At 43.0% G+C, this 18,266-nt stretch overlaps 1 protein-coding gene across 1 annotated transcript in view; it reads left to right on the top strand.

The window, feature by feature from the left end:
* Window positions 1-18,266, top strand: part of GXYLT2 (glucoside xylosyltransferase 2) — a 90,343-nt gene that overhangs the window by 61,168 nt on the left and 10,909 nt on the right. The window contains exons 5-6 of the mRNA XM_029917890.1: window positions 11,746-11,997; window positions 13,107-13,230. Of these exons, the coding sequence (XP_029773750.1) occupies window positions 11,746-11,997; window positions 13,107-13,230 (376 nt within the window). The remainder of the gene's footprint in view (window positions 1-11,745; window positions 11,998-13,106; window positions 13,231-18,266) is intronic.

Below are 18,266 nucleotides of genomic sequence, written 5' to 3'. Positions count from 1 at the left end.
TCATTCAGTGTGGGAGGTGTTACTTGGTTTTCTCTTCAAGAACTTGAGTCTTCTAGACTTCATTTGTTCACAGACCATCTCATTTCTCAGGACCTGTCTTTATTTACCCATAAATCTTGAAGCGTTTCATGTTTTATAGTGGTTCCAGTGCAGGTTAGCAGTTGAATTCCTTAGTTTCTGTAAATATTTATTGGATGCCTAATCTTTATACCAAGCATTGTGCTAGGCACACAGACCTCAGAAATTCACTAGACACAGAGGGTCCCTGCCCTCACAGAGCTTCTATTCTAATCAGGGAAGCAAGCAGTAAATAGAAAATAATTCAACGAAGGCCACTGGTGTAAGAAGTGGTGGGAAAGGGGTCTGAGGTAATGAGGAGACTGGGAAGGAGGAGGGTGGGTACTCAGCCTTACTGAGGCAGTAACATCTGAGCTCAGATCTTAAGGATAAGTTAGAACGGGGTGTTCAGCCTTACTGAGGAGGTAACATCTGAGCTCAGATCTAAAGGATAAGTTAGAACTGGGTGTTCTAGAACTGAATGGGAAAACCCTGCTTCACATGGAGGAAGCCTTTGGGGGCATTTCACCAACAGGCCTGGGAAGTTGCTTATCACCAATTACAGAAGCTCAGTGGAGCTTCATGGACAGACTCCCAAGGAGGAGAGGAACATCAAGTCATTGCCAACTCACTTACAGCAGCAGGTATGATCTGAGAACATTGTCCATTTTCACACTAATCAGTTTTGATTCTTTAGGCATTTATCTAAAACAATAGCTCACAAACCATGAAACTGACTAAAGCATCAGAGGCTACACCTGTATTTCATAGTCAATAAACATGCTCCTTTACAATTTTTTTTATGTTTTATGTATTTGTTTTTGAGAGAGAGAACAAGCGGGGAAGACGCAGAGAGAAGGGGGACAGAGAATCCAAAGCAGGCTCTGTGCCAATAGCAGAACACCTAGTGTGGGGCTCAAACTCATGAGCTGTGAGATCGTGACATGAGCTGGAGTCGGACGCTCAGCTGACTGAGCCACCCAGATGCCCCAATAAACAAGCTGTTTTTAAACATATTTAGAGACCTTATCTTCTTTACTTCACATGTCATGAACTTAGGGAAAGAAGTGAGAGGTCATTCCAAAAGATGATTCCTTGGTAAATAAGAAGTCTCCCATTTCCATTTATTTTCCTTCTGAAAGAAGAGGTTTATTTGTTAGTGCCTATCTCATCAAAGACTTAGGAGCGTCTCTGATGGAAGAGACCCTGACTATATGTAGGAAGAGGATCAAGAACTTACTGGCTCTGTAGTAAGTAGGTCATTTCCCTCCCTAACCTCTGCTGACTTTGACAGTAACAGAGTGATAGTGAAAAGTTTAAGACCTTGAAGCCACAAAAACCTTAGGTCAGGCTAGGAGGGGAAAGAACACCACAGATAGAAGACAAAGTTGGAGGAAAGCAGAGCATGTCCATTCATTCTACAGGGCCTTTTGTGGGCCATGGTATGTAGGTGACTGTTTCAAGTGCAGTGACAAGTCTTAAAGGGGTTTGAGAATGAAAGAGGCATCCTTAAATGTAGATTTTTTTTAAAGCCTCTCAAACATTTCATAATGGTATAAAAGCCATCAGGACGGTGTCACCAACCTAAATGAGCTTCCCAATCAACAAGGCAAAACATACTTAGACAAATAGACAAATCCACAGGCTGAGTTGGAGGCTTCAACACTTCCCTTTTGATATTTGACTGATTCATGTGAAAATGCATGACAGTCCAAAATCATCGCTGGATTTTTTTTGTTTTTATTTAAATTCCAGTTAGCTAACATACAGTATAATATTAGTTTCAGGTATACAATTTAGTGGTTTCACATTTATATACAACACTCAGTGCTCATCACAGTAAGTGCCCTCCTTAATTCCCATCACCTGTTTCACCCATTCCCCCCCCCAACCCACCTCCCCTCTGGTAACCATCGCTTTGTTCTTTTTATTTAAGAGTCTGTTTCTTGGTTTGCCTCTCTTTCTCTTTTTTCCCCTAGGATTGTTGGTTTTGTTTCTTAAATTTCACATATGAGTGAATTCAAAATGGTTTAAAGACCTAAATGTTGGGGCGACTGGGTGGCTCAGTTGGTTGAGGGTCCAACTCTTGATCTCAGTTCAGGTCATTATCTCACAGTTGGTGAGTTCAAGCCTTACATTGGATTCCACACTGATGGTGTGGAACCTGCTTGGGATTATCTCTCTCTCTCACTCTATCTCTGCCCATCATGCATGCTCACTCTCTCTTGCTCTCTCAAAATAAATTCATAAACATGGGGTGCCTGAGTGGCTCAGTTAAGCATCTGACTCATGGTTTTGGCTCAGGCCATGATCTCACGGTTTCATGAGTTCAAGCCCCACATTGGGTTCTGTGCTAGCAGCATGGAGCCTGCTTGAGATTCTTTCTCCCTCTCTTTCTGCCTCTCCCCACTCATGCTGTCTCTGTCTCTCTCAAATAAATAAATAAACTTTTAAAAATATATTAAAAAATACATAGACACATAAACTTAAAAAAAAATTTTAAAGACATAAATGTGAAGCATGAAACCATTAAAATCCTAGAGAACTCAGGCAAGAACCTCTGTGACATCGGCCGAAGCAACTTCTTACTAGGTATATCTCCTGAGACAAGGGAAACAAAAGCAAAAGTAAACTACTGGGACTTCATCGTATCTGTTGATGTAAGAGAATTTGCAGTCATTTCACAATTCTCTACCCGTTCTCTAAGGTCTGGAGGTGAAACTCCATGGACCTCCGTTGGTTAGAATAAACAAACACAGAAAATCAGTATGTGTATAGAAGTCCTTGACAACACTATTAAACCAAGTGACCTGATTGATAGCTATAGAATTTATAAAATACTCCACCCAACAACTGCAGAATAAACATTCTTTTCACATGTACGGGGAACACAAGAGAGACTATGTAGACTCTGCTCTCTGACTCCAAGAGAATCACATTAGAAACAAATAACTAAAGAGGGGGCTCGTGGGTGGTTTAATTGGTTAAGTGTCCAACTTCGATTTAGGTCATGATCTCGCGGTTCACAAGTTCGGGCCCTGCATCAGGCTCTGTGCTGGCAACTCAGAGCCTGGAGCCTGCTTCAGATTCTGTGTCTCCCTTGCTCTCTGCCCCTCCCCCGCTCATACTCTGTCTTTCTCCAAGAAATAAACATTTAAAAATTTTTTGTTTTAATGAATAACAAAAAGAAATCTGGAAAATCCCAAATGTTTGGAAATCAAACCACATGCTTGTAAATATCCTGTGGGTCAAAGATTAAAAATCCTTCTGGCTAATCTGTGAGGAATAGATGAGAGGGGGGAATAAGTATAGACACAGTGAGACCAGCAAACCGACCTTTCCAGACTTTAGGGGAGCTGTAATCCTGCCTGGGAGAGGGAGAGAAAAGGGTAGATTCCAATGTTTTTGGAGGAAAAGCTGATGGAACTCTCCAGGGTTTGGTGTACGCAATGTTAGTTGAAGAGGAAGCATCTCACTTTAGGTTTTCTGGTTCACATCATTTTTTTAATGTTTATTTTTGAGAGAGAGAGAGAGAGAGAATTTGAGCAGGGGAGGAGCAGAAAGAGAGGAAGACACAAAATCCATCACAGGCTTCAGGCTCTAAGCTCTCAACAGAGTCTGATGTGGGGCTCAAACTCATGAACTGTGAGATCATGACCCGAGCCGAAGTTGGACACTTAACTGACTGAGCCACCCAGGCACCCCAGGGTTTGCATCACTAGACATCTCCCCTTTGCTCGCAGAATCCCGTTGGCATAGCTTCTGTTTGGGCCCTGCCCACTCTGCTAGTCTTAGCACTCACCAGCCTAGCTTTCCCGCCACCACGTACCTTGCCAACCTGTTCTGTGTCATACTTTTTCTCCTGGTTGTAGACCTTTTCACATGCTGTTCCACTTACCTTCAGTACTCTTTGCCCTGCTGTTCACTTATTGCTCAGCATAGATACTCCTTCTGGGAAGTCTTCCCTGCTTTCACTGCAGACTGGTTTAGGGGCCCTGCCATGTGCTTCCGTGCTACCCCTGTCATCATTTACACCTCACTTTGCTCTGCCTCTTATCTGCCTCCCCCATGAGACCTCCTTGAGAACAGAGAACATGCCTCGTTCTTTCGCTACTACTATGACAACTGCCACTACTGCGATTGCCGGGTACTTGTCCCCTGGGCTGTGAATCAGGGATCCCAGCCCTTGAGAGAGCAGGATTATCGTAATACTGCAAGTGTGGAATGCAGAACATTGACTGAGCGCTTGCTGTGTCTCTGCCCCAGACTTCACATGCACTGTCCCATTTCATCATCCCAGCAGTGCTGTGAAGTGGGTTACTAACGCCACTTGCAGCAGGTGTAAGTGGCTTGCCCGGGACCACACAGTTGTAGAAACTGAATTTGAATGGTTTTCAAATACAGTAATCCCCCCTTATCCATGTTTTGCTCTTTGCAGTTTTGGTTACCTTTGGTCAACCTCAGTTCAGAAGTCCTTCTGACGTAGGGCCAGAGGTCATTGGTAGCCTGACACTACGTCACCAGGCCTACATCATTCCCTTCACTTCCTGTCCTCTCATAGACATTTTATCATCTTACATTATCATAGAAGGGTGAAAACAGTACAAGAAGATACTTTGATGTTTATTTTTGTTTTTTTCATTTATTTATTTTCAGAGAGAGAGAGAGCACGGAGGATGAGGGGAGAAGCAGAGAGAGAGAAGGAGAGAGAGAATCTCAAGCAGGCTCTGCACTGTTAGTGTGGAGCCCAGCGTGGGGCTCGACCCCATGAAACTGCGAGATCATGACCTGAGCCAAAACCAAGAGTCAGATGCTTAAAGGACTGAGCCACCCAGGTGCCCCAAACCCAAAGCTTGTAACTGCCAAGTTGTACTGTCAAAGTCAGACAGGATTGGAGCAAAGCCAACTTGAAGGGAAACCCCTGAGCCCCTGGCGGTTTTGCTGCCTGTGGCCAGACTCTTGTCCCCACAAGTCACAAAGAGCCAGTAGGTTGAGGCAGGGAGTGGGGCAGGGCCAGGCACGCCCATGACACCAGCAGAATCGCACACAAATAGCTATTGTGTGCTGCGCTCTGCCCCCTCTCCTAAGAAAACAAAGGCCTCATTTCTAGCGCTGACTGATTTCCATGAGGGAATTAGAATGCCTAATTTTATATCCTTTCGGTAAATATTCCTCTTCCCATTATTACATGGCCAAATGATCCTCTTTAAATTAATACCCACAATTATTGCTGCAGAATTAGCCTCCAGAGACATGATGTTACAGAACGAGTGAGGGTTTTTTTCTTTTCTCCTGGTGTTTTGTTTTTTTCAGATAAAGAGTAAAAAGGCCTTCTGGACTTGTTTTCACTCGAGGTAATAAGTAGATTTTGATATTAGAAAACTCAAGAACTTCATTTCTTCTCTGCTTGAGTCTATGTAAGAGGCTTTTTGTGGTTGGCATGTTTTGAAGTGCTGTGGGCATTGCCAGGAATGGTAGCTGATTACACTTGACACTTGACAAGGGAAAACACAGAGACTTCTTACAGTCACGGCACTCTTAGTTATTGAGTACTTACTGTGCACCAGCCATTGCACCAGGTCCCTTGCATGTGTTACTTCCCAGGTCATCAGGACGGCCTGGGGACAAGGGTGGTGATGGTGATTGTGCTCTCCAGCTTTTACAGATGGGGAACTGACGCCTGGAAAGACTGAGGAACTTGTCCAAAGTCACAGGGCTAGGAGGTCATCCTGCCAGGAATCAAACTCATGAATACCAGACTCAAGCTTTCAAGGACTGTCACTTCTCCGAGCTGTGCCATTAGGGCTACTTCTGTGTGTCTGTTTTTGGAAATATGACCTACCTACCCAAACTCTAAATGCTTAGTTAAATAAGCTCACCCCTTTGTCAAGAACTAGATGGTTTGACCACTGTCCCAGAAGCCCACCATCCGTGTATCCCTGGTGTATCCCTTCCCAGAAGCACTCATGGGCTTCTTCACATTTCAGGGAGAGCAGATGCAGAAAGGGGAGAGAGGGAGCTAAGCATCAGCAGTATATATCAGCAGCTGATATATACCTGCGAGGGCCAGACAGATCACTCTGGATTGATCCACATCAGGTGGCAGCTTAGTTAAAGGTGACTCTATTGTACCTTTTGTTCAGGTTAAAATCCCTGGAGTTGCTTTTGACTTTTCCCTTTGTCTCGCGTGACACATAGAGTCCATCAGGAAATCCTGTTGGCACTATCTTTAAACTATATTGAGGATTCAACCACTAATCGCTCGCTGGGTTGTTTCTACCTGAGCCAAACCATCATCACCACGTCTCAACCGAATTATTAAAATGGTGTCCGAACTGCTCTCCCTGCTTCCCCTGTGTACCTTAATCACCTGCTCCCACTGCCACATCCACAGTGACCATTTCTCTAAGTCACATCGTGTCACTCCTCTGTTAAATCTCCCCACTGGCTTCCATCTCCCTCAGGGTAAAAGCCAAAGTTCTTCAAAGGGCAAACAAAGCCCTGAGTAGCCCACATACATCTCTGTCCTCCTCCCTGACCCTTCTTCCCTTTGTTGGCCCTGGTCCAGCCACACTGGTCCCCAGCTGTTTTGGAAGTACACCAGCCAGCCTGCTTTTATTTCCTGGGACCCCTGGGCCCTTTCCCTGCTTATATACTATGTCATTAATATATGTCTCTTATTTTGTATCTGAGTCCCTCATAAGGGCAGAGATTTTTGTCTGTCTTGGTCCCTGCTGGTCACCTCTGGCACCCAGTGGACCCTATACAAACGTTTATTGTATAAATGAGCAGAAAATGCGAGGAGTGCCTGTTAACCAGCTTGTAGGATGCAGGCTATTCTTGTCAGGGCTGTTGATTTCTTTTTTAAAGACAGAAGTACAGATATTTCTGAGAGATTTTCAGTTTTAAAAAATTTTGGCAACTAATACAATTTTTTAAAAAGGCTATGTATCAAATTTTTTTAAAAATCCATTCACTGGCTGAATTTGACCCACAGGCCTTAGTTTGCAATCTGTAGCGTAAGTTGAACTGGCTTTGCCTTTTTTTTTTAAGGCTATTTATTTTTGAGAGAGACAGAGAGACATACACACAGAGTGCAAGCAGGGGAGGGGCAGAGAGAGAGGGAGACACAGAATCTGAAGCAGACTCCAGGATCTCAGCTGTCAGCATAGAGCCCAATGCAGTGCCTGAACTAATGAACCGTGAGATCTTGACCTCAGTGGAAGTTGGACACTTGACCCACTGAGCCACCCAGGGCCCCCTGACTTGGCCTTCTTAACTGAAGACTTGCAAGTTTCCCAACATTAGTAGCCAGAAAATGTATTCCTAAAGTTTTCTTCCGTGTCCTATGGTCCTAGTCCAAGAGGCATGTTTCCAGAATCACACAGAGGAGGGATTATATACGACTCTGGAGAAGGTTTCTCTAGGGCTTCGACCTATGAGCATTCGGATCTGTGGCCTGCCTGGGTGCCATCTTAGGGGTGCCAGCCCTGGAATTCAAGTGTCCTTAAATGATCATCCCTGGTCTTCCACATACGCATCAGCTCCTGCCACAGTGCTCAATCCCAGGCTGTCCACCAGGGCAAGCAAGACTTGCAGGAAAATATGAACTAAAATGAATTGCTAGACTAACACCCTGAGGTGTGCTTCTTGTAGGCCCAAACCCTAAAATGTGGTCACACATTATGCTGGTGAAGACACGGGTTTCTAAAAGGCTCCTCTTTCATTGCTGGCCAAAGGCTAAAGTGGTCCACTTTAGAGAAGTGGCTTGGCAATAGGTATCAAGCATGCAGATGCATGTATTCTTTGATTTAGGAATTTTATTTTAATGAATTTATCCTACAGAGAAATGTGTGTTTGAAATGAGTTATGATGAGGACGCTTTTTTTTAAATATCAAAAGCTTAAAAATAACCTAGAAATATTCTATAATGTGTAAGTAGATAATAATAATAAATAAATAGGAGCTCCTGGTGGCTCAGTCGGTTAAGTGTCTGACTTCAGCTCAGATCATGATCTCATGGTTCATGGGTTCGAGCCCCGTGTCAGGCTCTGTGCCGACAGCTCAGAGCCTGGAGCCTACTTCAGATTCTCTGTCTCCCTCACTCTCTGCCCCTCACCCGCTTATACTCTGTCTCTCTCACTTTCTCTCTCAAAAATAAACATTAAAAAAATTAGAATAATTATAAAGCAAGAAAGAAATAATAAAATCTTTATGTTTTATTTATTTTTAAAGCAGACTGATAACACTGTGTTTGCTATGCTACCTACCATTTGTATCAGTAAAGGGGTTTGCAGATGCATTGCTCTCTCCATGATCAGGGACTTGAGGTCAAAATCACAATGAAGAATAAATTGTCAATAAATTTACTTTAGGATATTCTTATTTTTAACTCTGTAAATATTTATTGCATTAAGAAATGCCAGGGTACCTGGGTGGCTCAGTCGGTTAAGTTAAACAGCTCAGGTCATGAAATCACAGATTCAAGAGCTCAAGCCCCACCTGGGGCTCTGCACTGACAGCCTGGAGCCTGCTTAGGTTCCCTCCTCTCTCCCTCTCTCACTCTCTGTCCTCCCCACTCATGCTCACTCTCTCTTTCAAAGTAAGTAAATACACAAATAAATTTTAAAAGATTAAATTCAATAAAGGAGAAGAAGAGGGGCACCTGGGTGGCTCAGTCGGTTAAGCCTCTGGCTTTGGCTCAGGTCAGATCTCACGTTCGTGGGTTCGAGCCCCGCGTCAGGCTCTGTGCTGACAGCTAGCTCAGAGCCTGGAGCCTGCTTCAGATTCTGTGTCTCCTTCTCTCTCTGCCCCTCCCCCTCTCATGCTCTGTCTCCCTCTGTATCAAAAATAAATAAAACATTTTAAAAAGTTTAAAAAAAAATAAAGGAGAAGAAGAAATACAATATTATGTGCTTTGAAATTTTTCGAAAAGACACCTATTGTAGTATTATTTATGATAATAAAAAAGGGTGCAGTCTTGCATATCAAATAATTAGATATTGGTTAAAGAAAATTTTTATCCTATATAAGTTTGTTCTGATTTTATTAATTTCCGATATAACCATTTTGCCTTTTTCTCTCCTGATTAAAAAGAGAAAATATCTCCATTCTGCAGATCTTTTTAGTTTTATTCCCCCAGACCTTCTTCAGAAGAGTCTTTTTGTTTTGATGAGGAGTGGTAACATTTTGAAGAAGAAAGTAATGATAACTTTAATAAAAATGATGATTTAAGACCATGAAAAAAATTAGGGTGATGAAGTTAGCAAGCTTAGCCTTTTGGCTAAGATCAAGTGCAAATCACCAAGCTTGGTTTTTTTGGGTAGACGTCTGCATAACCCTTAATTTGTTAAAGCACTAAATTGTGTGCTTTTATTCAGGCCTTATTAGATAATCAGCCATAAAGAGAAATTTGTGCTATTTCACATGGGTTTAAATAGGTTTCTCTTCCTCTGTAATCCTGCAGTTCTAAATTAGCTTTTTATTGGAACACCGTGCAGTCTCTTTTCCCTGAATACCCATTCTAGAGAGTGACTTAATCTTGCTATAACCTTATTAGCCCAAATGCAGCAATCTTTTGCATTGACATATGAACTTGGACAGAACCCTTTACATTGCTTTCGTTTTTCTTCCCAGTAAAATAAATTGACAGGATGTTGAGACCTTGGGATGGTGTTGGGCATACAAGACATCCTAATTGTATTTACATGTAATTCATAGTTTGTATGATAACATGCATTTACTAGTATTTCTGACGAAAGTTTACCTTTGCTCCATAGTACTCTGGAACTGTGATTAAAAAAAAAAAAACAAAAACAGAACAAAAACAAAAAGCAAAACAAAACAAAATGGTCAAATAGATGCTAATCTGTGGCAAACTTTTTACCTTTCCATGGCAAAATAAGAAAAAATAAGGATAGGGTAGGGGATTTCTTTTTTTTAAGTTTGTGTGTTCAATTTGAAGAATTCATCTTAATCCTGAAATTAAGATTTTCAAGTTGTTAAGATGGATGTCAAGATAATCTTTTATGAAATGATAGGTGATCATTATTATTTTTTGGTGATTGTTAATCTTAATTTCATTTTATTGGTTTGTAAAATCTATTTCTCTAGTAAATAAGAAAGAAAGCTAAATCCTGTGGCTGATCGTATAAACTCTGAAGTCATTCAAGTCTGAAGTCTGCATGATAATCCATACATGTTCATGAATCCATACATGATGACCATACACTTTCATCAATTTTAAATATTGGGGATTCCAATGTAATATTGTCTTAGCTTGCCATAACAAAATACCATATATTGGGTGGCTTAAACCATAGTAATTTCTTTTCTCATAGTTCTGGAGACTGGCAGTCTGAGATCAGGATGCCAGCATGGTCAGGTTCTGTTTAAGTACCTCTCACGGACTTGAGACAGCTGCTTCTCATTTTTTTCTTTCATGCTGGAGAGCAAGATCTCTGGCTTCTCATAAGGGCACTTATCCCTTCATGAAGACCCCACTCTCATGACCTAATTGAACCGTAAATACTTCCCACAGACCCCATCTACAAATGCTATTACATTGGGAGGTAGGGCTTCTGCATATGAATTTTGAAGATACAGACATTGACCCCATTGCAAGTGACTTCCTGGTATTAGGTCTCATGGTGCTGTTCGGGTGATTTTAGGCAAGGGATCCAGGAATATTCAAATCCTTCCTTAACTAAAGAACCACTAAATTGGGGGAATAATGGCAAAACAAGGCATATAACACTATTACTAACTAAGGCTTTGAAATCTCTAACCCCAAGACAAAACTCTGGTAAGCAAAGCAGTTAGGACAGGAGAATTCATTTAGATGGCTGGCTTAAATGAAGGAAAACCACAGCCCCTGGGCCAAGAATAGCTTTTACATTTCAAATGGTTAAAAAAAATTTTTTTTTAAAAGCAAAAGATTTTGTAGCATCTGAAAATTCTATAAAATGCAGATTTTAGTGTCCCTAAATAAAGTTTTATTGGAACATATCCATGCCTGTTCCTTTATTAATTGTTGTAACTTTCATGCTACCATGGCAGACTTGTATTGTTACCATGAAAAGAGGAGACTGAAAGATTTATTATCTGACCACCCTTTAGAGAAAAAGTTTGCCAATCCCTAATCTACAAACAAAGCTGGCCAATGATTTGTTTCTCCTGTTCCCAAGACTAATTCTTAGCTAAAAATGTCATTTCAAAAAGGGGCAGTTATACCCATCAACACTTGAAGAAATGGATCCAGAGACAGTATTTACCCCAAACACTGGCATGAGCTGGTCTAGAGATTGTCCACTTCAAGTTGTCTAATGCCAGACCCGTGTTCTAAGAAAAAACTAAGAAAGAGGATGAAAGTAGACGAGAGACCCTCAGTCCCTATGCTGATGTTGTCATTCCTTTGAAGGTTCAATCCTTCCCCAGTATAGTCTAGGGCCCTAGAATTGAACCAAACTAAATGAGGATTTATCTTCCTTTGAGTCTCTACCCTTCAATTAATATTTATCCCTAAAGTCAAAGGAGATGGAAGGAGTGGAAGCCAAGAGTGGTACCACCCTTTCTGGAATTCACCATTGACCAGTAAAATTGGTGGCACTGTTGACCTATCAGGCCATTTCCTTTGTCTCTGATTTGTTTCTGTTTTGGTTTCTTTCTCCTACCCCTAAACACACAAAGGTGATTTTAAAGGATGTGGATTCCCTTCTCTATGTGGACACCGACGTTCTCTTTCTGAGACCTGTCGATGACATCTGGAAGCTTCTGAGGCAGTTTAACGCCACCCAGCTTGCAGCCATGGCTCCTGAGCACGAAATCCCCAAGATTGGCTGGTACAGCCGCTTTGCTCGGCACCCTTTCTATGGCTCTGCGGGAGTTAATTCAGGAGTCATGCTGATGAATTTAACTCGTATAAGAAGTGCCCGGTTTAAGGTAAGGAAATAGTTTCTATTTCAGGTTTAGAATTTGGGGTTTTGTCATTTCAACAGTGATGTTCCTAGATTGTCAGTGTACTGATTTTGGAAGTTAAGGGGCTTGTAGGTGAGGAAAGAAGGAGCCAGGGAAGAGGAGAATATTTTGAAAGTTATGAATTATTTGTTTGTTCAGGGAAAGCCCAGGTGTTTATGGAATTTAAAGCTTCGGCACAGTTACTGTTCAAGGATATTATGTTGCATTTCTGAATTCTATAATGTTTGAATTCTGTGTATACCCAAAGCTGCAAAAACCATGGAAGATTTTGTAAAATTATCCTAGGGATATATTTACATAGTATACAGAGATATTTGTACAAGGCTGCTCATGGCCTCATCTTTGGTCCTAGTAGAGAACTGGAAAGAACTTAAATGAACATCAGTAGAGAGCTAGTCAATTAAAAATAAATCATTCTCTTATTAAGAAGTAGATCAATCTATAGGTAAGATAAATAAGATCTCCAAAAATACATTAAGGGCAAAAGTTAAAATGCAACAAAGCATGGCACCATAAAGTATGATCTCTTGTGTGGCTTAGAAATTTCCAGAAGAAACACCTAAGTGAATACCTCATTGTTAACTGTGGATATTTCTGGGAAGAGTGGGGGTGGAAATGTAGGAGGATGGAGGAAGAATATTTTTACTTTGTAACTTTATCTTTGTGTGCTATTTGAGTAGTCTATGAATGTATTGCTTTTATTTTAAAAATAAATTATGTTCGGACACGGAGAAGGTGTTTTTCCTGAGATACCTTAATTCTGCCATCTGTGTTTTGTTCCTTGCCTAGAAAGAGAGGTTCAATTTGGGCATAGTTTTCTGAGCTGAAACTATGGCCCCAGCTCCTGCTTCCTGGCCCATCGAGTAGCCATGTGCTACCCATTTGGCAAAACTCTGCAGTTTTCCAGCCCTAGTTTTGCTTTGTCCTGTCTCTCGAGGCCAGCACGACCTCCTCCCCGCTTCTTTTGCCTCATTCCCGGGGGGTTTGGGGGAACCACTTCCCCTGCGTCCTTTCTCCATGGACAAAATGTACTCGCTTTGCCTCAGCCGCTCTCCTGGTTTTCTCTTTTCCAGAACAGCATGATTCCAACAGGCTTGGCTTGGGAGGACATGTTGTACCCTCTGTACCAGAAGTACAAGAATGCCATCACGTGGGGAGACCAAGACTTATTAAATATTATTTTTTACTTCAATCCAGGTAGGCTCTCTTGCGAGAATGCCCTTTGCGTCGGAGTCCGCCCACCACACGCCTCGGAGCGCATTCCAGTCCAGTCTGCTATTGACTGAGCCTGAATTGTGCCTGTGTCCCCCTGTGAAGTGTGTCCTTTCATTCACCCCCCTGGGCTTCTCCGGGGGCGGCCCCCACGCTGCTGACACAAAAGGCCAAATGTTGAAACCTCCAACACTAGACTGCGTTTTTTGAGAATGTCTTTTCGATGTGTGCCACCCCATTCTTCTCAGAAGTGTGGTTGAAACGAATGGCGGGCCACGGCCCTGAATGACAACATTATAAGCCAGGCACGAGGCCATCCACAGCGGAACAATTGCTAGATTGAGGGGAATTGATTTCGTGGGACCCCCACAGTGAAGTGACTTGTTTGGGAGTTAAATGAGCCTAGAATACGACATAGAGTCCCCGAGTCCTTTTTCTTTCCATGGGAGGCAAAAGGAGCTCTTCTTATATTGTTCCATCAGTGATTCGGCGGAGTTGGTGGAGGGAGGGGAAGGACTTCTCTGATCTGTGTTTCTTGGCCGTTGTCAACACCTAAGATTAATACAATGTCCTTCTTTCTACTTTGCTAAAACCATTGTTTGCGTTGTTAAAAATCAAAACCATGTTTTCTCCTCGAGAAAGATCTTTGGGGGGGTGAGGGGGAAGGCACTCTTCACCTTGTCCTGTTCAGTCCATTTCTTTGCCTTTAAAAATCCTGAAGTATAAACTCTTTATAAAGACTTCCTTCTGCCTCTCAGGCCACTCTGGAAGCGCCTACTATGTACCTGAAATTTTTTTTCAAACAAAACTCTGAACTAAAACCTGATGTCATATATCTTTGGATCTAGAAGGAGCCAATCCTCAAAAAGAAAAAAAGCAGATTAAAACCGAGTTTCTGGGGAAAATTCCCACTAGGAATTCACTGAGGAAGGGACTGTCTTGGCCATTCGCTGGAGGCATGTTGTAGTCCATTTCCCTCTGACCGTAACAGGGAATTTAAGGTCTATACCTCCTCCTTTTTCTTCCTAAGCAGATTTCATCTTTTTCCTAGGTGTTGATGGATTAGTGTGGATTAGTTAGGATTCTTGGTTGCCTATAAAAAACCCCGCAAGATCATGAGTCCAAGCACAAAGGATACTTTTTTATAAGCAAACTGGCGTCTGCTAGAAACCAGGGCAGAAAGGCCAGCTGGCTCAGCTTGGGACCTAAAGCAGGACAGGGGAAATGATGAGGACCCCAGGTCAGACTTGCTTTCTCCTATGGAGGTTGTTTATTCCTCTTGTGTGGACCTCATTCTCTGCTCCTCAGGCCTCAAAGCCAAGTACCAAGGTTTCATACTCCAGGTGCAGCCGCGTGGAAAGATTAACCCCCAATTCCATCCCAATTCCAAATTCCCGGGGGGGGGGGGGACCCAGATGTTTTTAGCATGGGTCAGCCAGGCCAGGAGCATGCAGCTAGGAAATAATGGCTAACGTTTATTATTTACTGAATGCCCGTTGCTGTTCTAAGCATTATCTTCTTTAATCCTCACAACCACCCGAGAATATAATCCCCATTTTACAAAGATATCAAGGGACAGAGAGTTCATTCGATAATTTGCAACACTGCTGATGAGTGACAGACCAGGGGTACAAGGCCAGGCCACTCCAACTTTGGCCCTGTGGGTTTGGGAGAGAGGAGAAATTCTAAACAAGGGGAATCCTACAGAGCTGGGCAGACATCCCAAAATGTATCTCTCCACGGAATTATTTGTCCTTTAAATATTGCAGTTTTCCCTCTGTGATGTGGCTAAAACTATCTTTTTGTAAGCCCATCTGTACATACTCCCAAATAGGAATTCAAAAGATTCGCACAATTTCCTCCCCAGAAATCCTCTTAGCCTGTTGCAGATTATTTGAGGACGTGATCAGTGAGTAAATAATACTTGAAGGCAGTTGTAAGCAGCTTTGCAATTAGGCAGGAGCCCTTGTCTTTAATTGGAGCTGAAAGCCAGCTGGATTTCTCTGTACTCCCCATCTTAAATCCATTGAGTACTCAAACCTCATAAAATAATTTTCAAGTTGTTCTAAACCCTGGTTCTGAGCAGGACCAATAACCAAGATTTCTAGCTTTAGATCAGTGAGTTATTAGGTAACTCCTTGATTGTTCTTTGTGTGACCTGCATTGGATCTTCCTTTTTCATACCTCATTCAGGTACTTTATTAAACATGAGATCTTTGAACTGAAATCCATTGATATCTTTCACATTATTAGCCTTTTTCTTGTTTATATGGATTGTGATCACTCTCTCCAAACCAGAAAACTATTTTGAAAAAAGATGTGTCACTTTTATCTCTAGAAAGGAGAGAGGGAAAAGGAGATTGGCCCCAGCACAGAAGATGCACATGGACAAAGAAGCAATGCACAAAAAACTTGAACACATGTCTGGAATGTTACTATTGTTATAGCCTCCTATAGCCAATAACACCACTTTTTAAAATATGGGGTTTTTTCCATGTTTGTGTATTTATCTTGAGAGAGTAGGGTGGGGGGAGGGAGAGAGAGGGAGTCTCAAGCGGGCTCCACGCCATCAGCACAGAGCCCCATGCAGGGCTCGAATCCACAACCCATGAGATCATGACCTGAACTGAAATCAAGAGTCAGACACTTAACCAGCTCAGCCACCCAGGCACCCTTTAAAATGTGTTTAAAAGTCATTGGCTTCAAAATATTTTAAAATCTTGTTGCAATCAGATAGTAGATCTCTGTGGGTATGTAATTGCAGTGCTGGGGAATAGACAAGAGGAGAGAGCTGAAGTTTCAGCTGGACACGTGGGTTGCTCAGCCCACAGGCCATTTCCTGGTAGGTGAGCCACGACAGCTCCTTCATGAGGCGGAAGACTGAGTTCCCAACTTTACGTGTGAGTTGGAGTCGAGAGCCGAGTCCTGTGGAAAGGGTAGATGTGGCCGGGGTCAGAAGAGCACCCTACACAGAAAGATGTGCTTCGATTAATATGTTTAGGTTGCAGGGAGCAAAAGTCAGGCCGGCCTCTAAGCAAGGGACCAGGGGATGCTCCCGGGAACACACGGGGCTGATTGTTCTAGGCCTCTTGGGAATCTGCTAAGGACCAAAGCCAATGTCTCTAACCCTCAGAGGCCCCAGGGTCTCTGCCGTCTTTGCTTCTCTCTACATCTACCTGATTCCGTTCTGTTTCTCAGCATTCTGTTTACATGTGGCCCAACTCTCAAGCAACCCAAGCTCATCAGCCCAGAGCCAATGATGATGCATATTTGGTAACGGCCTTCTATGTTTCCATATTCTTAAAAAGAGAGAGAAGGAGTGAGAGATATTTGCTTGGCCCAGCCTATGAACTGATTTCCAGCCCAGCTGTAAAGGAGTTCTCTTTGGATAGGGAGACTACCCACCATCTGGCCATCAGAAGCCGGAAGAGCAAGGACATATGGCATCTTCTTTCTCAGACATGAGCACCTAGATCTCTCCTTTCTTCTGAAGTAATTTCCATAAAGGCAGGCTGTGCACAGGGAAGGCAATGAAACCAGCCAAGTATAGATGACGGGGCAAGGCATCCCGCCAGATAACAGCAGGATTCTGCCCACAGGGAGAGGGGAGAGCTGAAATACCCCTGGAATATACATAGGTTGTCATGGATACTACATAGGGTAGTTGTGTGAGGGGCTTGGTGGGGCCACAGGGAGCAGGACACATACTCACATGACACAAGTCTCCTTAGTGGCCCCATGAGGGCCTTGGTCTCACACTGCCAAGGTCACTGGAGCCCTGCGAGTATGCAGCCACCCTGAACCCTCCCCCACCAGGAGGTCCCAGCCCCTGGAAGTGGGGAGTGTGTTGTGGAGGTGACAGGCCCTGCTATCTGGTGGCAGCACTGTTCTGGGAAACTGGAAATCCCTTATTGTTTGGGGAATCTGGGCGTGAGCTCTGATACAAAGCACAAGAAAAAAGATTGTAGGATCCTTGTGGGAAAGTGTTGAATCTACTTTTTGTCTTTCCAAGCAAGACTTCATGCCTGAAGCGGAGTTGGTCTGCTGAGGTATTGGTTGGTGGAACAAATGGATTTAAGAGAATGGAGTGAAAAGGGAAGAAGTGAATGGAAGACAAAGTCCAGAGGAGGGAAAGTGAGGAAAGGAAGGAGAAAGAGAAAGTAAGAGAAAGCAGGACACACGTGGTAGAGGAAGACATAAGGTTCTGTGCCCTTGTTCGTTCAGCAGATACTTTTGGAGCACCGACTCTGTGCCAGCCACAGTGGTGGGCATGGGGAATATGGCAGCAGACAGAATGGACAGGGTCCTATTTTCTAGAAACCTACCTTTCATTTGGAAGAGGTAGACCTCCCAAGAACAGAAACTAGTTGTTCTTAATCACGTGTTGTGATAAATGCTGTCAAGGGAACAAATGAGAGGTTGAAAGGGAGAGCCTGTCTGGTGGGAGAGGATTGCTTCTGTAGATTGTGTGATCAGGGAGGCCTTCATGGAAGAATGAATTGCCCTTCTCTGGAACAAGGTGCATCTTGGAAGAAGGAAGAAGAGGGGGCACCTTGGTGGCCCAGTTGGTTGAGCATCCAACTTCAATTCAGGTCATGATCTCGAAGTTCATGAGTTCGAGCCCCGCATCACACTCTGTGCTGACAGCTCAGAGCCTGGAGCCTGCTTCGGATGGATTCTGTGTCTCCCTCTCTCTCTACCCCTGCCCCTCCCCCACTCGCTCACACATATACACACACACACACACACACACACACACACACACTCTCTCTCTCTCTCTCTCTCTCTCAAAAATCAATAAGCATTTAAAAATTTTTAAAGAAAAGAAGAAGGAAGAAGAGGATGCCAGGAAAGCTCAGTTCCAGAAAGAAACAAGACTAAATACTAAAAAAAAACAAAACCAAAACTGTTCCTGATGAGATTCAGTGGCCTCTATTCTGTTGGTAATATAGGAAATGAGTAGTAAGTCTGTTTCACCATGAAGTGAAAATGATCAGGCAGGAGCTGTTCCATAATCTCAG

The sequence above is a fragment of the Suricata suricatta genome, chromosome 12 (assembly GCF_006229205.1).
Source record: "Suricata suricatta isolate VVHF042 chromosome 12, meerkat_22Aug2017_6uvM2_HiC, whole genome shotgun sequence".
Taxonomy (NCBI): domain Eukaryota; kingdom Metazoa; phylum Chordata; class Mammalia; order Carnivora; family Herpestidae; genus Suricata; species Suricata suricatta.
The sequence above is the reverse complement of the archived record's forward strand: the minus strand, read 5'-3'. Positions and strand labels throughout refer to the sequence as shown.